Here is a 23,552-nt window from a genome sequence, read left to right as displayed (position 1 = left end):
CTGGGTTGGGAAGATCCCCGGAGGAGGGCATGGCAACCCCCCTCCAGCATTCTTGCCTGGAGAATCCCATGGACAGAGGAGTCTCACAGGCTACAGGCCATAGGTCACAAAGAGTTGGAGACGACTTGAAGCGACTTAGCACACACATGTATAACAATCACTATGCTGTAGGCAAAAAGAAAAAAAAAAAAAAGAATCACTATGCTGTAGGCAGAAGGTAACAACACTGTAAGTCAACTGTATTTCAATAAATTTTTTAAAAACTTAATAACTCAATGTCGAACACACATAATCCCCAGCTCCTGATCTAGCATTTTCATAGGACTAGAAGGCAGATGAGAGCTGTTAAAACATCTGACGGCCTTCAGCTCTGATCAGCCAAAGCCCACGCAGAAGCCCCCAGGACAAAGGCCCCAGTCCTGGCAGCCGCACTGGTAACAGTGGGAGGCTACGGACCCACACACAGATTTCAGGGCAGCTGCCGCCTGAATCATCACCTCCAGTGTCACAGCGACTATGCCCGTCTCTGAGGAAACTCACACCAACAACGCATTCGCAGGCCAACAACCATCCCAACACAAGGCCTGTAAACACACCTTGGTTCGCAGCAACGTGATGATGCCCCCAACTATCAACCTAACTGGAGAATCATGTGTAGTATCATCACCTCTCTCATGATCAACCACCACCATTATCCTCATAGGAATTAATATAGTAATGACTGCTTTATACTCCCCATATGCGCTCATCACAGCACAAAGGTAAATGTGCACATCACGTTCCCAACATGAAGCCATCACTGATAGTGATGAGCCCAGAGTTTGTCATACTGAGTGAAGTCAGAAACACAATTACCGTGTATTAACCCAAAGAAAGGCAACGCCAAAGAATGCTCAAACTACCGCACAACTGCCCTCATCTCACATGCTAGTAAAGTAATGCTCAAAATTCTCTAAGCCAGGCTTCAGCAATATGTGAACTGTGAACTTCCTGATGTTCAACCTGGTTTTAGAAAAGGCAGAGGAACCAGCGATCAAATTGCCAACATCCGCTGGATCATGGAAAAAGCAAGAGAGTTCCAGAAAAACATCTATTTCTGCTTTATTGACTATGCCAAAGCCTTTGACTGTGTGGATCACAATAAATTGTGGAAAATTCTGAGAGAGATGGGAATACCAGACCACCTGACCTGCCTCTTGAGAATCTGTATGCAGGTCAGGAAGCAACAGTTAGAACTGGACATGGAACAACAGACTGGTTTCACATAGGCAAAGGAGTACGTCAAGGCTGTATATTGTCACCCTGCTTATTTAACTTATATGCAGACTACGTCATGAGAAATGCTGGGCTGGAAGAAGCACAAGCTGGAATCAACATTGCTGGGAGAAACATCAATAACCTCAGATATGCAGATAACACCACCCTTATGGCAGAAAGTGAAGAGGAGCTAAAAAGCCTCTTGATGAAGTGAAAGAGGAGAGTGAAAAAGTTGGCTTAAAGCTCAACATTCAGAAAATGAAGATCATGGCATCTGGTCCCATCACTTCATGGGAAATAGATGGGGAAACAGTGGAAACAGTGTCAGACTTTATTTTTGGGGGGCTCCAAAATCACTGCAGATGGTGACTGCAGCCATGAAATTAAAAGACGCTTACTCCTTGGAAGAAGAGTTATGACCAGCCTAGATAGCATATTCAAAAGCAGAGACATTACTTTGCCGACTAAGGTCCGTCTAGCCAAGGCTATGGTTTTTCCTGTGGTCATTTATGGATGTTAGAGTTGGACTGTGAAGAAGGCTGAGTGCTGAAGAATTGATGCTTTTGAACTGTGGTGTTGGAGAAGACTCTTGAGAGTCCCTTGGACTGCAAGGAGATCCAACCAGTCCATTCTGAAGGAGGTCAACCCTGGGATTTCTTTGGAAGGAATGATGCTGAAGCTGAAACTCCAGTACTTTGGCCACCTCATGCGAAGAGTTGACTCACTGGAAAGGACTCTGATGCTGGGAGGGATTACGGGGCAGGAGAAGAAGGGGATGACCGAGGATGAGATGGCTGGATGGCATCACTGACTCGATGGACATGAGTCTGAGTGAACTCCGGGAGTTGGTGACGGACAGGGAGGCCTGGCCTGCTGCGATTCATGGGGTTGCAAAGAGTCGGACACGACTGAGTGACTGAACTGAACTGAACGCATATATATAGAATCTACAAAAAAGGTACTGAGGAGCCTATTTGCAGGGCAGGATCAGAGACGCAGACTACAGAACAGAGCCGTGGGCACGGGGCGTAGGGGAGGAGAGGGCGCAGCCCTGACACATACACACTGCCGTGGGTGAACAGAGCTGCCGGGGAGCTGCGGGCAGCACAAGGCCCCTCCGCGCTCTGCGATGACCTAGAGGGGCGGGACTGCGGGCGGCGGGCGGCGGAGAGCTGAGTCACCGTGCGCGCGCACAGCAGGCACCAACACGGTGACACTGCGAAGCAGCCAGACTCCAAGTGAAAAAATAAATAAGTTGGAACTAAACAAGAAATTAGAAAAAGAAATGTATAAGAAACCCCAAAGGAGGGAAATGATTAAAACCAAAGACCAGAAATCAACAACATTGGAAGCAGAAAACCACAGAGGAAATCAATAGGCCAAACTAGCCAAGAGAGTTTGGGTCTACTTATGCATTGCATTCAAATAATTTCATTCTTTAATTCATAAGGTGGAAAATTCGTTTTTAGGATCTTAATATATTAGCCCTTGTACTAAACCATAATATCAAGTCACTGTATTTATAAACTACCTAGGAGATTATAAGTTGGACTGTTATAATGAGTGTTTTATAGCCCATCAATTTTAGATTTAAATATAAAGCGTGCGGTTTGGGGGGGAAAAAAAATCACTGACATGAGAAAATGCTCTTTTAATTCTCCAACTCTTACCTATCACTCAATCCCCAAAATTATGTGCTGGCCCCTCTACTGCCAACATAGTTTAAAAAAAAAACAACACTAGATTTATTGTGCTCAAACTCTCTTATTTACCAGAAAAGTACACCAGAACTGCTAATTCAGGCCTCCAGACCTAACAGGATATCTTTTTCAGAACTTCAAAGGGTAGCAGTCATCACTTGGTCTTAGGAGCCAACACTCATGCCACTCTAAATAAAAGGAATATATTTTTTTGCCTCTTTTACAGCAATTAGGCTATTTATATTAACACTACCGCTTATAACAAACTCAAACATGTAAAGTGACATATACTCAACCTACATAAAAGCCATTATTTCATACGTTTTTATCACCAGTCAAATCCTTATAGTAATATTCATTCATTCCGCCTGCAATGCAGGAGACCCCAGTTTGATTCCTGGGTCAAGGAGATCCCCTGGAGAAGGGACAGGCTACCCACTCCAGTATTCTTGGGCTTCCCTAGTGGCTCAGATGGTAAAGAATCTGCCTGCTGTGTGAGAGACCTGGGTTCGAACCCTGGGTTGGGAAGATCCCCTGGAAAAGGGCATGGCAACCCACTCCAGTATTCTTGCCTGGAGAATCTCCATGGACAGAGGAGCCTGGCAGGGTACAGTTCATGGGGTCGTAAAGACTTAGACACGACTGAGCGACTAAGCAGGCTTGCTGTGCTGCAGGCCAAGAATGATTTCGAAAGGACAATGAATCACTGTCCAAACCTTCAAATGATCATTTAGCTTCAAAAGAGAGGATGTCAGTAACATTCGCATCACTAGCTATACTTGTTACATGATTATAGCATTCTTAATGTGATATATACACGCAGACCCTAATATGAACCGATTTTTCAAATACTTCCTCCTCTTTCTAATTACAATACTAATTCTTGATACTGCCAACAACCTCTTCCAACTTCTCACTGGATGAGGAGATGGAATTATACCTTTTTACTGATTGAATGATGACACGGCCAAATGGCCAAGCAGAAGCCAATCCAGCTGCCCTGCAAGCAACCTCTTTTTTTCCCCCCTTTGATCCCACTGGGCTGCTCCTGGGATTTTAGTTCCCAGACCAAGGTTCAAATCTGGGCCCCAGCAATGACAGCCCAGAATCCTAACCAGGGGCCACCGGGAAACTCCTCCCTCAAGCAATCTTATATAACTGCATGGGAGATACTGGATTTCTTGTGTCAATTAGCATGACTCTTATTCAACTTAACATGAAATATACAACATATTTTTATACTTAAACTAACCCAGCTTCCCTTCATAGGGCTTGTTTCCCAGCCACAACTGGAAAATCCACCCCATTTGGCCTCCCTCCTTGAATTCCCTCAGCAAGAGGCCTCCCCGCCACCCCTCCACCCCCCATTCAGCCCTGCTCCACTCAAGCGCAAGATGTGGAACAGGCATTTTTCTACTTACCCACTTTCACGCCCTAATAGAAAACAATAAGTTCATTCAAACAAGAACATATGCTCTGGAGCCGTCACCACACTACTTACAGCCATGTCTGCGTGCACGCGTGCTCAGAGGTTGGTGTCTCGTACGACCCTGCAACCCTATGGACTGTAGCCCACCAGGCTGGACTCTCACCCAAATCAACGTCCAAAAACTGGCTGCTTTCTCCACTTGAACCAACTAGGCCTCTTTAAGGTAACGATGGCATGAGTCAACCTTACTGAGCTTCCTGCATACGTGTACACATGCCTTCTTCAAAGCCATAGCATTTGTAAGCTCCGGATCCATGCTCCACAATTTAAATGGTGAACAAGGCATTCGAAAAAACAGAAAGCTTTTGGAAAGCCATACCTTTTCACAGCAACCTCCCTCGTCGCGGAAGTCTCGCGAGAACAGGAAGCCTCGTCCTCACAGGTTCTTATTCCAAAGACCTGATGATGGAAACTGCTAACTCCTTGTAACCGATGCGTGAGCCCTGTTAACCACTCTCATTATCACACTGCTCCCAGCTGTCCACAGCATGCAAATTTTCTTCCCACTCCCAGGACGGCCTTGCTTCTCTCTTCTCAATGAAAATCACCTGCTCCTAATCCAGTCCATCAAACGTCTATTAGCCGGAAGCATCTTCGCTGGATTCCTTCTCTCCAACACTATTCTCCCCCGCAACAATTCCACAAATAACAATGCCTCGTTATTGGAAACGAACTGTCCTGGCCGTGACTATTTCAGGTTTCATTCTGGCCCTAGAAATCAACCGCACTACCCCCAAATCTAAAGTTGAATTATCGTTCAAACCTCTTCAAATTCTCTAACCTCTTAGGCTATTTCCCAGTGATCCTGCACCGCCTCTTACCATCATTAAATTTTTCAGATAGCCAAAAATCAGTGTCATCACTTCTGACTACAACATGTTTTTACCAAAATCCACCTCTTTTAGCCAAAGAAAAACCTCTACATTGTATCAGACCAAAAATGCCTGAGGGAACTGTTTCCTCTCATTCCTCATCACCTCCTCCCGAGCATAATTCTGTTTAGTTACCAGAGTAACCTCCATCATGACTCCAACACCTATAAGCAGTGATCAGCCAGTAACAAGTACTAATCCAGTACTAAAATTAGCACTAATCCAGTACCAAAATTGTACAACGCAGCAATTGCTAGAGCATCACTGTGACAAACCCACAGTTAGTGGTATCATAAATGACCCAATCCCCTAGTTCATTAACCACGATCTCTACATCCTCATCCTTGAAAACAAAAAACCATTACAAATTCCGTCATTCATTCTGAAAGAAATTTGCCTAAAACAGCTTCAGTAGAGACGTGTGAGGCTGAGCAGCTTTTCATTTGTTTACTTTTTAAGCTTCCATGGGTCTGTGGTTTGTTTATAACCTTGGCCGCCTTTTTTTAATATTGAGTTGTTTCTTCCTCATTTGAGAGTTCTTTTATTGTTATCGTCCGTGGAATCTTGATTCCCTTATCAGGAATCGAACCTGCACTCCCTACATTGGGAGGGCAGAGTCTTAACCACTGGACCACCAGCAAAGTCTAGAAAGTTCTTTAAAAAAACCCCCAAAACTATTTTATATTGGAGTAAAGGCGATTAACAATGTGTTAGTTTCAGGTGCACAGCAAAGTAATTCAGTTACACATGTATCTATTCTCTCACAAATTCTTTTCCCATTCAGGTTGTTTCATAATACTGAGCAGAGTCCCCTGGGCTATACAGTAGGTCCTTGTTGGTTATCTATTTTTAAAATAGCAGTGTGTACAGGTCCATCCTGAGAGTTCTTGACATTTTATAGATATGACCCTTTGTAACACGCCTTGGACATATCTTCTCCTATTCTGCGAAATATATTTTAACTTTGGTTCTGTAGTTACGTCAAGGTCAGAGATGTTCTCTATCTTCTAAAATACTTAAGGATTTTCCCCTTACGTAGTACTTTGGTCCTCCCTGATTTTTCTGAGTGGGGTGAGTATCTGATACCTACTCCTCGATTGTTTCAGTGAGCGGCTCTGCTCCTGTAACAGACCATGCTGCCTTTTGCCATCTACCAGCTTTATGGGTATGCATGGATCTGCTGCTGACTTCCTGGGGCTATTTTACTATCCCTTGCTAATACCAAGTAAAATTTTATTAAAAATCAAGGACTATAAAAACATTGTTATAGAGGGGGGCAGTCCTAAGATGGCGGAGGAATAGGTCGGGGAGACCACTTTCTCCCCTACGAATTCATCGAAAGAACATTTGAACGCTGAGCAAATTCCACAAAACAACTTCTGAACGCTGGCAGAGGACGCCAGGCACCCAGAGAGGCAGCCCATTGTCTTCAAGAGGAGGTAGGACAAAATACAAAAGGTAAAAAGTGAGACAAGAGTTAGGGGCAGACACCCCTCTCAGGGAGGGAGGCATGAAACAGGAGACGTTTCCAAACACCAGGGAACCCTCCCACCGGCGGGTCTCTGCGGAGTTTAGGAATCTCAGGGCAACACAACTGGGAGGATAGATAAACAAATAAACCCACAGATCATGAGCCTGCCGGCAACTCCCAGCCGAGAAGTAGCCCCAGACGCCCGCATCTGCCACCAGCAAGCGGGGCCGAACATGGAGGCACGGGCTGCATTGCTTAGGGTAAGGACAGGGACTGAGCGCCCTGAGGGCAACCTGAGGGAGCTAACATGACCAACCTAGACAGCATACTCAAAAGCAGAGACAGTACGTGGCCAACAAAGGGCCGTCTAGTCAAGGCTATGGTTTTTCCAGTGGTCATGTATGGATGTGAGAGGTGGACTGTGAAGAAAGCTGAGCGCCGAAGAATTGATGCTTTTTTTTTTTTTTTGAATTGATGCTTTTGAACTGTGGTGTTGGAGAAGACTCTTGAGAGTCCCTTGGACTGCAAGGAGATCCAACCAGTCCATTCTGAAGGAGATCAGCCCTGGGATTTCTTTGGAAGGAATGAGGCTGAAGCTGAAACTCCAGTACTTTGGCCACCTCATGCGAAGAGGTGAAAAAAGACTCTGATGCTGGGAGGGATTGGGGGCAGGAGGAGAAGGGGACGACAGAGGATGAGATGGCTGGATGGCATCACGGACTCGATGGACGTGAGTCTGACTGAACTCCGGGAGTTGGCGATGGACAGGGAGGCCTGGCATGCTGCGATTCATGGGGTCACAGAGTTGGACACGACTGAGCGACTGAACTGAACTGAACGTGAGATAGCAACCCAAACTGTGGGATAGCCAGAGAGAGAAAAAAGAGAGAACTATCCCGTGAAAACCCCTAACCTAAGACACTGCTGGCTGGCTCACAGAACAAAGCACTGAGCAAATACCAGGAGAGCTGGCCGGCTGCAGACCGGCCCATCCCCCGCTGGAGACAGGGAGGCGGGGGCGGGGGCGTCCGGGTGTGCGGGGGCAGCTGGAGCGGAAAAGGGGCATCCTCTACCAAACTGTGAGCAGGCTCCAGTTGCTAACCAAGTCTTCCTGCAACCCTGGATGGCTGACATCCGCCAGGAGGGTCACAGCCAGAGATAGGCTCCCCAGAGGAGACACAGGGCACGCCTGAGACAGGGCTCCCACTGGAAGCCCTCCCACTGCCACCCAGGAAACCGAGGGGCTGGGATGGGGGAGGCGATGGGGAGGCGATAAGACGCACCCCCACCTGGGGAGAGTGCACTCGCCAAGCACCTGGTCACCTGAGCTGCTCGGACCTGGGAAGGGCACAAAACGCAGGCCCAACCGAGTCTGCGCCTTTGTGGAGTATCCGAGAACCTGAACCTGAGCAGCTTAGACCTGGGAAGTGCATGCAACTCAGGGCCCACTTTAGACAGTTGCCCTGCAGAGCAACCTGGAGCCTGAGCAGTGTAGACCGGGAAAGCACACAGGCAAACCCAGTGTGGCCGAGACACTGTGAGCACTCCCGGCAAGTTTGGAGTGTTCCTCCCTCCCCACAGCACGACAGTGAGCCTAAATAAGTGACCACCACCGCCCCCTTGTGTCAGGGCAGAAATTAGACACTAAGAGACCAACAAACAGAAGAAGCCAAAATAAACGGAGGGAACCACTTTGAAGTGACAGGTGCAACAGATTAAAACCCTGTCGTTAGCACCGACTACTTTGGAAGGGGCCTGTAGATCTTGAGACCTATAAGCTGGAACAAGGAACTATCTGAAACTGAACTGACCCCATACTGCCTGCAACAGCTCCAGAGAAATTCCTAAATATATATTTACTATTATCATTTTTTTAAATGTTAAGTCCTCTATTACTCCTTTAATTTTCATTTTTATAACCTACTATTACCTTGCAAAAAAGACCCTATTTTTAAAGCAATATTCATATATATATTTTATAATTTTTGTCATTTTGTTTTGTTTTTTTAATATTGTATTTTTGAGAGTCTAACCTCTACCCTAGATTTTTAATCTTTGCTTTTTGGTATTTGTTATCAATTTTGTACCTTTAAGAATCCAGTCTTCAGTACCCATTTTTCCTTAGGAGTGTGATTACTGGCTTGATTGCCCTCTCCCCCTTTTGACTCTCCTTTTTCTCCCCTAGGTCACCTCTATCTCCTCCCTCCTCCTTCTCTTCTCTACTTAAGTCTGTGAATCTCTCTGGGTGTTCCGGGCTGTAGAGAACACTTAGGGAACTGATTGCTCCTCTTCTCCTCCTGGTCACCTCTATCTCCTTCCTCCTCCTTCTCTTCTCTACTTAAGTCTGTGAATCTCTCTGGGTGTTCCGGGCTGTAGAGAACACTTAGGGAACTGATTGCTCCTCTTCTCCTCCTGGTCACCTCTATCTCCTTCCTCCCTCTTCTCTTCTCCATGTAACTCTGAGAATCTCTCTGGGTGTCCCTCACTGTGGAGAAACTTTTCATCATTAACCTAGATGTTTTACCATCTGTGCTGTATGGATGGAGAAGTCTTGAGGCTATTGTAAGAATAAGACTGAAAGCCAGAGGCAGGAGGCCTAAATCCAAAACTTGAGAACTCCAGAAAACTCCTGACTCCAGGGAACATTAATCAACAATAGCTCATCCAAAAGCCTCCATACCTACACTGAAACCAAGCTCCACCCAAGGGCAAACAAGTTCCAGAGCAAGACATACCATGCTAATTCTCCAGCAACACAGGAACACACCCCTGAGCATTAAAATACAAGCTGCCCAAAGCCATGTCAAACCCATAGACACCCCAAAATTCACTACTGGACACTTCACTGCACTCCAGAGAGAAGAGATCCAGCTACACCCACCAGAACACAGATGCAAGCTCCCCTAACCAGGAAACCTTGACAAGCCACTCATCCAACCCCACCCACAGGGAGCAAGCTCCGTAATAAAGAGGAACCACAACTTCCAGCCTACAGAAAGGCCACTCCAAACACAGCAATCTAAACAAAATGAAAAGGCAGAGAAACACTCAGCAGGTAAAGGAACATGATAAATGCCCACCACACCAAACAAAAGAGGAGGAGACAGGGAGTCTCTGAAAAAGAATTCAGAATAGTGAGAGTAAAGATGATGCAAAATCTAGAAAACAAGACGGAGCTACAGATAGATAGACTCGAGACAAGGACTGAGAAGGTGCAAGAAGACGGAGCTACAGATAGACAGACTCGAGACAAGGACTGAGAAGGTGCAAGAAGACGGAGCTACAGATAGACAGACTCGAGACAAGGACTGAGAAGGTGCAAGAAGACGGAGCTACAGATAGACAGACTCGAGACAAGGACTGAGAAGGTGCAAGAAGACGGAGCTACAGATAAATAGACTCGAGACAAGGACTGAGAAGGTGCAAGAAGACGGAGCTACAGATAGACAGACTCGAGACAAGGACTGAGAAGATGCAAGAAGACGGAGCTACAGATAGATAGACTCGAGACAAGGACTGAGAAGGTGCAAGAAGACGGAGCTACAGATAGATAGACTCGAGACAAGGACTAAGAAGGTGCAAGAAAGGTTTAACAAGGACCTGGAAGAAATGAAAGAGAGTCAGTCAGTAATGAATAATGCAGTAACCGAGATCAAAAGCACTCTGGAGGGAACCAACAGTAGAATAACTGAGGCAGAAGACAGGATAAGTGAGGTGGAAGATAGAACGGCGGAAATAAATGAAACAGAGAGGAAAAAAGAAAAAGGAATTAAAATAAATGAGGACAACCTCAGAGACCTCTGGGACAATGTTAAATGCAACATAGGAGCCCCAAAAGAAGAAGACAAAAAGAAAGGCCATGAGAAAATACTTGAGGCGATAACAGTTGAAAAATTCCCTAAAATGGGGAAGGAAATAGCCACCCAAGTCCAAGAAACCCAGAGAGTTCCAAGAAACCCAGAGAGTTCCAAACAGAATAAACCCAAGGTGAAACACCCCAAGACACATATTAATCAAATCAATGAAGATCAAACACAAAAAGCAAATATTAAAAGCAGCAAGAGAAAAGCAACAAATAACATACCAGGGGATTCCCATAAGGATAACAGCTGATCTTTCAATAGAAACTCTTCAGGCCAGGAGGGAATGGCAGGACATACTTAAAGTGATGAAAGAGAGAAACCTACAGCCCAGATGACTGTACCCAGCAAGGAGCTCATTCAAAGATGGAGAAATCAAAAGCTTCACAGACAAGCAAAAGCTGAGAGAATTTAGCACCACCAAACCAGCTCTTCAACAAATGCTAAAGGATCTTCTCTAGACAGGAAACACAGAAAGGGTGTATAAACTCAAACCCAAACAACAAAGTAAATGGCAACGTGATCATACTTATCAATAATTACCTTAAATGTAAATGGGTTGAATGGCCCAATCGAAAGACAGACTGGCTGAATGGATACAAAAACAAGACCTGAAATATGCTGTCTACAAGAGACCCACCTAGAAACAAAGGACACTCACAGACTGAAAGTGAAGGGCTGGAAAAAGATATTTAACATAAATGGAGACCAAAAGAAAGCAGGAGTAGCAATACTCATATCAGATAAAATAGACTTTGAAATAAAGGCCGTGAAAAGAGACAAAGAAGGACACTACATAATGATCAAAGGATCAATCCAAGAAGATAAAACAATTATAAATATATATGCACCCAACATAGGAGCACCGCAATATGTAAGGCAAATGCTAACAAGTTGAAAGGGGAAATTAAGAATAACACAATAATAGTGGGAGACTTTAATATCCCACTCACACCTATGGATAGATCAACTAAACAGAAAATTAGCAAGGAAACACAAACTTTAAATGATACAATGGACCAGTTAGACCTAATTGATATCTATAGGACATTTCACCCCAAAACAATGAATTTCACCTTTTTCTCAAGTGCACATAGAACATTCTCCAGGATAGATCACATCCTGGGCAATAAATCTAGCTTTGGTAAATTCAAAAAAATTTAAATCATTTCAAGCATCTTCTTTGATCACAGTGCAGTAAGATTACATGCCAACTACAGGAAAAAAAACTCTTAAAAATACAAACATATAGAGGCTAAACAACATGCTTCTGAATAACCAACAAATCACAGAAGAAATAAAAAAAGAAACCAAAATATGCATAGAAATGAAAATGAAAACACAACAACCCAAAACCTATGGGACTCAGTAAAAGCAGTGCTAAAGGGAAGGTTCATTGCAATACAAGCTTACCTCAAGAAACAAGAGAAAAATAAAATAAATAACCTAACTCTACACCTAAAGCAACTAGAAAAAGAAGAAACGAAGAACCCCAGGGTTAGTAGAAGGAAAGAAATCATAAAAATTAGGGCAGAAATAAATGAAAAAGAAACAAAGGAGACTATAGCAAAAATCCACAAAACTAAAAGCTGGTTCTTTGAGAAGATAAATAAAATAGACAAACCATTAGCCACACTCATCAAGAAAAAAAGGGAGAAGAATCAAATCAACAAAATTAGAAATGAAAATGGAGAGATCACAACAGACAACACAGAAATACAAAGGATCATAAGAGACTACTATCAGCAACTATATGCCAATAAAATGGACAACGTGGAAGAAATGGACAAATTCTTGGAAAAGCATAACTTTCCAAAACTGAACCAGGAAGAAATAGAAAATCTTAACAGACCCATCACAAGCATGGAAATTGAAACTGTAATCAGAAATCTTCCAACGAACAAAAGCCCAGGACCAGATGGCTTCACAGGTTAATTCTACCAAAAATTTAGAGAAGAGCTAACAATTATCCTACTCAAACTCTTCCAGAAAATTGCAGAGGAAGGTCAACTGCCAAACTCATTCTATGAGGTCACCTAATCTACCACCCTAATACCAAAACCAGACAAAGATGCCACACACACAAAAAAAGAAAACTACAGGCCAGTATCACTGATGAACATAGATGCAAAAATCCTTAAAAAATTCTAGCAAACAGAATCCAATAACATATTAAAAAGATCACACATCATGACCAAGTGGGCTTCATCCCAGGGATGCAAGGTACATATACACAATGGAGTGTTACTCAGCCATAAAAAGAATGCATTTGAATCAGTTCTAATGAGGTGGATGAAACTGGAGCCTACTATGCAGAGTGAAGTAAGTCAGAAAGAAAAACATCAATACAGTATATTAATGCATATATATGGAATTTGGAAAGATGGTAACAATGACTCTATATGTGAGACAGTAAAAGAGACACAGATGTAAAGAACAGACTTTTGGACTCTGTGGGAGAAGGCGAGGGTGGGATGATTTGAAAGAACAGCATTGAAACATGTGTATTGAAATAGCATTGAAACATATGTGAAACAGATCTCCAGTGTGTGATGCATGAGACGGCGCTCAGGGCCAGTGCACTGGGATGGCCCTGAGGGATGGGATGGGGAGGGAGGTAGGAGGGAGGGTCAGGATGGGGGACGCATGTATACCCAAGGCTGATTCATGTCAATGTATGACAAAAACTACTACAATATTTTAAATTAGCCTCCAATTAAAATAAATTTTAAAAAAAGATTGTCATACAATGTGAAGTCCAAAAAAGATGAATGTATAATACCGCTTATACTGTGGAATCTAGGAAAAAAATGGTACAAATGAACTTATTTGCAAAGCAGAAATAAAGTCACAGATGTAAAAATACAAACTTATCTTTACCAAGGGAGGAAGGGTGGGATGAATTGGGAGATTGGGGTCGACATATACACACTACTCTGCATAAAATAGATAACTAATGAGAATGAACTGTATAGCTCATGGAACTCTACTCAATTCTATGTGGTGACCTAAAATAGGAAGGAATCCAAAAAAAGAGACAAAATATATGTATATATGTATATAGCTGACTCACTTTGCTTACAGCAGAAACTAATACAACATTGTAAAGCAACTATACTCCAATAAAAAAATTTTTTTTAAAGCCCAGGAGCTTGAATCAGTATATTTTTCTATTGTGCTAACTCAGTCTTTTTGAGCCATTTCTCCAATAAGCTCCCAAAATGAGAGGAAATGAACCTCCAGGACCTTCCACGCTTGTCTAGATCGGCCGCTGGCCCTTGGGAACCTGCAGCGGCTTAGGTGAAGGTGAGACTTTCAACATCATGAGAACTAGAATATTAGGGGAAGGACATTTGAAACTGCTGGTCCATGTTGGTAAAAAGAGAAGAAAAAAAAGTTGCCCATTTGCCCTGGACCTCAGTGCACTTCTGGGGTCAGCCATGTTCACGCCTGATCAGCTGAGAGGCGTCCACTCCACAGCGAGATGATCCAGCTCATCTTCCTTTCTGGCCCAGGAGTTGCTACTTTCCAGTGGCGCAGACAGTGGGCAGGGGAGGGCGACCATAAAATATCTGGGACAAAGTGGTCAAGCGTATCTACGTAGATCTGAACAAAATGAAACATCCACCCATTCACCTGTTGAGATCACAGCAGGTGCAAAAGCCCTTGAGGAGCTCAGGTCGACAGGGGGGCCAGTCACTCTTGAGCAAGCTGCCAATAGGGGAAGACAGGCCAGGTGGCCCTGTGGAAGTCCTCACTGAGGACTCTAGGAGAGTGGACCAACGATATAGGTCTTTGCAGTGAAGACTCACTTCCATGATTCCTCTCTAGGCATCTCAAGCTTTATGGCGGTTCCATTACAGCTACAGTGGACTTGAGCACAGCCCACTGGTCTGCAGCAGAGGTGATGGCTCCACCTGCAATGCAGGAGACTGGGTTCGATCGCTGGGTCAGGAAGATCCCCTACAGAAGGAAATGGCACCCCACTGCAGTACTCTTGCCTGGAAAATCCCATGGACAGAGGAGCCTGGGAGGCTACAGTCCATGGGGTCGCCTGTGACTTAGCGACTAAACAACAGCAAGAGGTAATGGCCACACGTGTTGGCTTTTCCCACATATGTTTGTCTCAACACTGTTCTCTAGGTGTGGTTATTTCATATAACTATGCATATAATGTAAATATTGAATCTGAAAACTGTTACGTTTCCAAGGGGAGGTCATCCAATGTATGGGATCTATTTACGAGTCCAGTCCTGGGGGGTCCAAAGACCTGACCATTAAAGCTGAGTCATAAGTGACAGTCCATGAGCTGATATACAGATATTGTTCATTGATTCCTGGGAGAGTGGGGGTGGGCAATGCCCTGACTACAAAGTCCCCTGTGAAATTCAGCTCATCACATGGGACACCCACTGCTGCAGGCCATCAGCCGTTTGCCTTCACTGAAAGGCTCTAGCATTATAGAGGGCCTGCTCACCTGGGAGCAGGGTGGGCTCCTTCACTGCTGGCTTTCATGAGACTAGCACTCCATGAGGGAAGACACCTGTTGGCGAAGTCAAAGGCTTAGGGGCGGGGCTTAATTGCAAGATCCATAGTGTTTATACAACAGAACTTCTAGAGCTCATCCCACCTACGGAATTTAGTTCAGACTTGCAGGATGTCAAGTTGGAGGCTGTTTTGACCAGAGGTGAGTCATGTTCACAGTTGCTTCTCAGTGGCAGGAGGAAGTTCTCAAATTCAAAAGCTCAACCACACACTTAAAAAAAAAAGGTAGCTGTGAGGTGATGGATGTGTTAACCTGACTGTGGCAATCATTTCACAAAGCAGACATACGTCAAATCACTGCACTATCTCCTTTAAATATGTAACATTTTATTTGTCTATTATACTTATTTTTTTGGCCAAAATTTCTTCAACCTCTACGCTCTTTTGGTTTGTCTATTATACTTTTTATTAAAACACCACCAGCAGCTCAGAGGGCCAGGAGAACCAGAGGAACCATCATGGTAAAAGGCCTCCATCAGCTGTGCAATGAGTAACAGCCACCTGTTACTCATCGGTCTGAAGGAGATGCAAGGATAGCGTGCCTAAAGGGCTTCCAAGATTATTGGGTATTGGGGCCCTCATTCAAATATGGCCACAGGTCTGACATCTGGGGGTGGAGGTTACAGGAATATTCCCAGGTTTGGGATGTACTGTCTCTATGCAATATGCAAAGGGGCCAGTGGAGCTGGGATTTTTGCCATAATTTGTGGTCACAACCAAGTTTCTTGTTAACTGATTGTGAAACATCTCTTTGTGATGCAGCTCCCAAGATGGCTACTTGGAAGGCAGCTGAGGGGAGCGTGGGTCACTAAGCAAAAGCAGTTTGGCCTGTGAAGCCGTCATAGAGACGCTTGCATACCCACCAACAGTTGACATGATAACAAGTTGTGTCCAAGCCACTGATGCTGTCTCACTGGAGAATTCAGGGCCTTAAGTGTACTGTGTGCCACGCCAGGTGGAAGCAAACTGGTTTCATCCATCCCTCGCCGCCACCCCGCCCCCATTAAAAAAATAAACTGTTCGCCATACCCTAGACTGCAGGCCAAGAGCCAGGTATGAGGGAAGTGGCACTGCGTCCACGTTGGAAGCCTCGAGAGTGGTGGAAATGAACGAGGCCACCTTCTTACCTAGGCACCCAGAGTCCACAGTAAAGCTCCCGGCCTCCATCGGCCTGACAGAGGGGGTGCAGCTCCCAAGGAAGCGTGGGAACTCGGTGTTGAACCCCTGGCCACCCCTGAAAAGACCGTGTGCCCTTTCTTCTCCCAGGAAGAAGGTGCTGTCTCAAATGTTATGCTCGGCGAACTTTACAGGGAAAAGCCTATCCTGGAGCCTGCATCTGACCCTCAGAGGAGCCACCAACAGCGGATAAAATGAGTGGGTCCCATGAGCAGGTTCTTATGAAAGAGAGGCAAGCACCGTCAGACCAAAGCCAACCAACCCCCCCACAAAACTACAGCCGGTACTCTATAAGCTCAGGAACACGCGGGGCTTCCCCTGGGTGGGGTGAATCCGGAGAGCCGATCCATACCTGAATCTTGTCCGCGCTCGTCCCATGGCTTTGGTTCACCGGGTCTGAGGGGAGTCAGCTCGCACCGAGTAGGTCTTCACGCGCAGGACTCGCGGACACACGCCAGGTTCCCGCGTTGCTTCCCACGTGCAAGCTCACGACTCCTCTGGTCCGCTCTGCCCGCCCCTTCTAACCCTGTCAATCACCTGTCTTGGCTATTGTAAAATAGATTCATCTGTACAGCGGTTCTCCTGGGTTGCCTTTTTCCTGGCATTCCGTGGCCTCCTTACTCAGGAATTTTATTTGGAAGGTGACTCACTTCTTGTTCAAACGACTTGCTCGTTTGAGAATGTTCTTGCGGGGGTTGTGGGGGGTTGCCCCTGGCCTTTCATCGCTCCCTCCAGGCTATTTTCTTTCCTTGGAAGAGTCAGATGCTCCGAGCTCCAACCACTGGGCTCAGCAACCTTCACTACTGTCTTCCAAGGTGGCCCCTGAGTAAGGCAGTTAGTTGGCGCAGCGGCGGCCTATTTTTGACTTGTACTCACAGACCCAGATGGACTACCTACCTGGGCAGTGAAGCCAGTAGGAGGCTGCCGAATGGACCACTCTGTGTGATCGTTTGCAGGGTCCCATGGGAGACACTGTATAAAATCTGCCTCAGGACAGTCTGGGCTTCCCTGGTGGCTCAGACGGTAAAGAATCCGCCTGCAATGCGGGAGACTTGGGTTTCATGCCTGGGTTGGGAAGATCCCCCGGAGAAGGGCATGGCAACCAACTCCAGTATTCTTGCCTGAAGAATCCCATGGACAGAGGAGCCTGCCGTGGATAGAGGAGCCTGGCAGCCTACTATCCACGGGGTCGCAAGGAGTCGGTACGACTGAGCGGCTAAACACAGGACAGTGTGTCTCAGGTAAGGAGGACAAATGTATCCACTGACTGCTGTGTCCAATTAGCCAGCATCACCCTACGGGCAGGAACTCTCCTGTAACTGCGGGCTGCACACCCATGGCGGGGTCCACAGGAAAGCTCTGGAGTGGCAGTCAAAAGCTGTCAGTGAAGCCTGCGGCCCAGCTCTGTGCTTGCGCTGGAGTGAAACTGGTCACAGCCTTTGCGGGGCAGACACGCGGTTCTTGGCTGGATTAAGAGATGGCGCGAAGAAGGGCTGAGAGGATGCTAAGTGTTGCCTGAAAGGAGGTGGGGGCGGGGGGTGGTGTGTCTGTTACAGCAACATAATGAAAGGATGACCTACGGCATGGGGTCCTTTTCGTTTAATTATAAAGAATTGTCATACTCATCTGCACTTTTTAGGCAATACATCGAGCGAAACTAGAATTACGCGGTAAGAAAAGCAAAGGTGTGGTGAATGGAGATTTCGAAAGAAAGGAGAACCAGGAGCGGGGATGGGGTGGGAAGCGTGTAGTTACAGTTAAATGTGGTCAGAAGCCAGTGATCAGCGCGTGAGCATCACTAACTAGGGAATTATGATGCGTCTGAGTGCCTGAGGTTCCAATAAAACCTGCAAGTTGTGCTTCTGATCCCGAACCCTGGGTTCGGATGTCTCGGCTCTCCGGGCCGGCGGCGGCGCTCCCCACGGCCACCAGAAGGCGGCGCTGCGGGCGCGGGGAGCCGAGCAGCCTCCGGCGGGGCCGGGTGCTTCTCCGCAGAAGGAAGCCGAGCCCGCGGGGAGCAGTGGCGGCGCCCAGAGGCGCGGCTCGGGCGGGGGACCCGGCTCCCGGGGGAGGGCTCCGCCCGAGCGGGCGCAGGAAGCAACTGACTTCCTGCGCCCCCGCCCCTCCCCAGCCTGCCCGAGGACCGCCGCTAGGAGTCGGGGGTGCTCTGCAAACCAGCTGCAGCCAGCCCACGTAAGTTTTGTTTGGCCTAAAAATCCACATTTCTACTTCTCTCAGTCACGTGGGGCTTCTGGCGACCCCGGTGGCGCTTGCGGCCGCCCCTCCACGTGCATCACCGGCCCGGCGTTTCTTTTTCCTTTTTTGAGTTTCGACCAGATCAATAGCTTTCTGGCTATTGACTATTTAATCCCTCTTCAGAACTGAATCCGGCGCAACACTTGATACTAGCGTTTCCTTTTTTGCACAACTCTATATAGAGTTAATCGTGTTCTCTTTTTCTTGGCAGTGAATCCCCAAGAAGCTACCAGTTGCCTCAGTCTCCTTACAAGGTCCAGAGGCACCAGGTGTGGTCACCGCGGCCTCCTGAGGAAGTTTCTCCTGGTGTTTGGCCCTCTCCAACCTGGACTGGTCGCCCTGTCCATTTGTCTGGTGTCTAGTGGGCAGCCTGGCAGCTCCCTTCAGCTCAAGGAGTGCCTTTTTTTTTTTTTTTTTTTTTTTAAAGCAGAGAAGTCCCCCTTGTCAGTCGAAACTACACATGAAATTCCATTATATAAAACTGGAAACATGGCATCCATATAAATTATTCACTTACATTTATAACACTGACTTCTAATGCAGTCAGTCTGTAAGAGTAGTGACGTTAACTGGCACAGCATGCCGTTTGGAGGAAGGCGCTAAATGGGGCTGTAGCCTCTTCTGCTCATTCATCTACCTGTTTTTGGTGGCTGGAGGTGGAGGAAGCCTGGCTCATCCAAGATATCCTGGAAGGTTCTCAGAAGTTCACCTCCCATTCCTGGTGCCTCCCTGGACCAGCCAAGGTGCAAGGCCAGCCTTCTCCTAGGGCTGTGTGAGGCGGGGTTCCCACTGTCAGTGTTTGCCATCAATAACAGAGGAGTGTGCATCTTAAGATGTTAATATATATTTTGCACATAACATCAACATTCGGGGACTTCGTTGATGGTCCAGTGGTAAACATTCGGCCTTGCAGTGTAGGGGACCAGGGTTCAATCCCTCCTTAAGGAACTAAGATCCCACATGTCTCGGGCAACTAAGCCTGTGTTCTGCAGCTACTGAGCCTCGGTGCCGCAACTAGAGACAGAGTGCGCAAGGCAAAGATCCGAGGGCCTCAACTAAGATCTGACACAGGCAATTAATGAGTTAATTTAAAAAATAGGGTAACTTTCTTTAAAAAATTTAAAATAAAAATTGACCTCTGTGAGCCCCTGTTCACTGCTACAGTCCAGAAACTGCCCTACAGTGGGGAAGAAGTGGGACCCAAAGGCCTGCCGTATCTCCATGGCAACAGAACGTAGCAACCCAGGCTACGGAGGAGGCCTGGGAGGTGGTGGCACAGGTCTGGGCCAGCTTTGGGTCACCTGAGCATCCTGACTGAAGGCCCAGGCTGAGGACGGAGCCTTCAAGTCCAGGCCGACCCTCCAGGTCCAGAGTGAGGACCTGGACTCAAACCCCATCTCCAGCCCTGACCTCATGTGCCCTCGGCTTTTTCCTGGGGTCTCCACCCGGCCTTTGGGACAGGTGGGCTTCCTCATGGGGCCCCTGGAGGAAGGGCCAGTTCTGTGGCCGCACCTGGGAGCCTCACTGAGCAGAAGTCTTTTCTTGTGGATGGTGAGAAACGTCTGTGCAGAGGCCTGCCCGACGGAGGGCACCACCCCACCTTCCAGGTCCCTCCCCAGGGCTCTGCCGCCTGTTCGTGGGAGACCATGTGGGCCGACCCACTTTGGTCTCACCTCCCAGGGTCCCTGGTGTCAACACCCTTTCCTGGGCCTGCAGTGGTCATGATGAGTGAAAACTGGCTCTTGGTCCTTGGGGCAGGTCCCTGCAGGTCCCATGCCCCCTGCAGTGGAAGCGAGGAGTCCTAACCATCCTCCCACCATGGGTTCAAATGTCCCTCCTCCCATATCTCCGCTTGGTCCTGCCGGGCTGGGACTGCTTGGTGGGTCACCTCCCTGTGCTGGGAGCTGGGGTGGTGGGGACAGAGTTTGGCTTACTCGTGGGTACTGCCCCTGAGATGACAGACCTGTATTCTCTAGACCTGCAAGGCTTAGCTGTTAGAACATGGTGCTGGCCTCTGCTGAACTGCGTCTCTATCTTTCTCCATTTCCCAAGAAACTTGTCAGTTACTTAGGAGCCTTAGATAGAGGGTCCTGCGTTGCTTTAAGAGAAGAAAAACTCTTGGTGAAATATACATAACAGAAAAGTTAACCATTTAAACAATTTTTTAGGCGTTAATTACATTCAGATTAACGTGCAGCCGTCACCACCATCTCCAGAATGTATTTTTTGTTCTTTTGGTGGCATGTGAGTTCTTAGTTCCCCAACCAGGAATCAAACTTGCAGCCCCTGCAGTGGAAACAAAGAGCCTACCCATTGGACTGCCAAGGAAGACCCAGCCAGAGCAGAATATTTTCACCTTCCCAAACAGAAGCTGTGCCTACCCATTAAACACTCCCCATTCCGCCCTCCAGACTCTGGAGGCAACCAATCGCCATTTTACTTTCTGTCTCTGAATTTTGCCTACTCTAGGCACCTCATGTAACTAAAATCATACAGTATTTGTCCTTTAATGTCTGGCTTGTTTCACTTAATATAATGTCGTCAAGGTTCATCCATGGTGTACCATGTGTCAGAATTTCCCGCTTTTTTAAGGCTGCCCAAGTTGCTTTTGAGTCTTATGTGAGTTATGCTGGTTTCCACCCTTAATGTACTTTGAAAACACGCAAGTCTGAGGCCAGGATAATATGCACTTTCCTCTTCTCCCCTCCGGTGGGCACACGAACCTAGTGGGTCCCCAGGTAGCATGTGCTTCACTCTGGTTTTACAGCCTTCTTCTAATTTAGTGAGAACTCCTGCAATTGGCCAAGTTAACATTTTATTTAAAAACACATACACAATGGGAGCAACAGGAAAGGGCCCGTGACACCTCCTAGTTGGTGACTGGTTGCCCGCATGGTGCTACCAGGAGGCTTCACTTTTAAGGAAGAGGGTACCTTCAAGACCGGATTTCCAAGCGAGATAAATTAGATGGCTGTGTTTTCAGAAGAGAATTTAAGGCAGTGCTCCTCCCGAGGGCTGGAGAGAGGGACAGGCTTCACAGGAGTATTCAGAACCCCCTCCCCCCATCAGCTTAAGTGGGGGGCGGGGGGTGGGCATCAGTCCCTGAGGCAGTTCTAAAGCTGGAGGAAGAGATCAGATTTTCCTGGCGGCTGCTTTTCTTTCCCAGACAGGGAGGAATATTCTCTGATGAACTGTGTAAGGCTGGAGAGAAAGGCTGGACCCGCTTGGAAGCCGGAAGAAGAGTCCTTCCCGCGCCTACCAGCCGGGGGATCCGGTGCGAGTCCCGAGACCCCGGTTTCTTCTGGGGTCGCCAGCTCATGACCCTCCATCCGCGGGGTCACACGTCCTGCAGGACCTCCCACAGGGCTGGGGGGCCCTGGGGGCGTCAGGCGGCGTCTGGGGGAAGGGAAGGGCAGGGTTGAGGGGGCCGGCCCGCAGGGCTGCCCCAGGGCTGCGCATGCGCTGCGTTCCTCGGCCCACACCAAGGCTGTGGGAATTACTTTATGCTTTTTCAGTCCATTTGTAAAAGCGAAATAAGAGATTCCCCTCCCAGCTCCTCCCCACCCCAGGCTTCTTTCTCAGAGGTACTTTAACTCCTTCGGCTATTTATTTCGGGTCTTCCTCCATAAGTTTAACATATTTATATCAACGTTGATTGACGTATCACTTTTAGACACTACCTATTAACTTTTTCACATTCTTTTTTCATCATTCATTCTTAAACAGCCTCACAGCGATATAATTAATCTACCACACAGTTCACTCATTTAAAGTGTGCAATTCCGTGGTTTTCACTATATTCACAGAATTGTATAACCATCCACACAATCTTAGAACAGTCATCGTGTCCAAAAGAAGCCTGAAACGCATATGCAGTCACTCCTGTAACCCCTGCCCCCAGCCCTAAGCAACCGGTACTCCACTCTCTGTCTCTGTGGATTTGTCTATTCTGGACATTTTCCCTAAACGGAATCCTACTACCGTGGTCCTTGGTGACTGGCTCTGTTCACCCAGCCTTCTGTTAGCTTTTTGCCAGTGAGAGTATTAGGAGACTGAAGCTCTACTGTGGCAAGCACTCTGTAAGGTGCTTTGATATTTTTAATGTATGTTTTAAAAACAAAGAAAAGAATAATGAGCAAAGAGTACTGATTCAAAGAAAGAAGTAGAGTATAGCTAGTTCAACTTTCAGCAATCCTATTTCTAGGAATTTATTCTAAAGGTGAAAAAATATTAGGTTATGTGTCTGGGGGTATATTTACAAGGATGTTCATTTGTTCATCACAGCACTGTTGAGTAGGAAAGAATTTTTAATAAAATAAAATTTATATATATATACATATAATGTGCCCAAATAGGAGACAAGTTCAGTAAACTACGATGCTGACACGCAGAGGAGCCAGGCCAACGCCACCGATCGATGACGGATGCCAGAGCAGGACACTTAATAACGTGGAGAAAGTGACCGGTAAGGGTCTGGGTAGGAGCAGAGGAGCAGTTTGCAAAACCATGCACGAAGTCTGATCCTTTAATAAATGCACATCTCTTGGTACTTTCAGGGCGGTCCAGAGGTTAGGACTCTGCACCTCCGCTGAAGGGGGCTTGGCTTTCATCCCAGGTCAGGGAACTAAGATCCTATAAGCTGCATGGCATGGCCCAAAAAACAAAGGCACATCTCTCTCTTTGCATATTCAAAGCAAGGAAATGCTGAAGGGACAGACACCCAGCAGGTGCTGTTTCTCGGTAGTGTGATAATGGTTTTTATTAAAAAAATTTTTTTAATTATTTCTATTTTCTAAATATACTACCTTTTATTTTTGTCATTAGGAAACTCATTTAAAGAAAATGCTTTGCCATCAAGAGAATGAGAATGTTGGGGTGACCCTGCGCGCCATGGAGACAGGATGGTGCTCTGTCAGTGGTCCCTTA

The 23,552-nt window shown here is 46.7% G+C and overlaps 1 protein-coding gene across 2 annotated transcripts in view; it reads right to left on the bottom strand.

Moving 5' to 3' along the window:
- CMTM7 (CKLF like MARVEL transmembrane domain containing 7) overlaps positions 21,425-23,552 on the bottom strand; it is a 44,195-nt gene continuing 42,067 nt past the window's right edge. For both annotated transcript variants that reach the window (XM_018038372.1, XM_018038373.1), the window contains one exon: positions 21,425-22,022. In XM_018038372.1, coding sequence (XP_017893861.1) covers positions 22,012-22,022 — 11 coding nt within the window. In that variant the 3' untranslated portion in view covers positions 21,425-22,011. The remainder of the gene's footprint in view (positions 22,023-23,552) is intronic.

Source organism: Capra hircus, chromosome 22, assembly GCF_001704415.2.
Source record: "Capra hircus breed San Clemente chromosome 22, ASM170441v1, whole genome shotgun sequence".
Lineage (NCBI taxonomy): Eukaryota > Metazoa > Chordata > Mammalia > Artiodactyla > Bovidae > Capra > Capra hircus.
The sequence above is the reverse complement of the archived record's forward strand: the minus strand, read 5'-3'. Positions and strand labels throughout refer to the sequence as shown.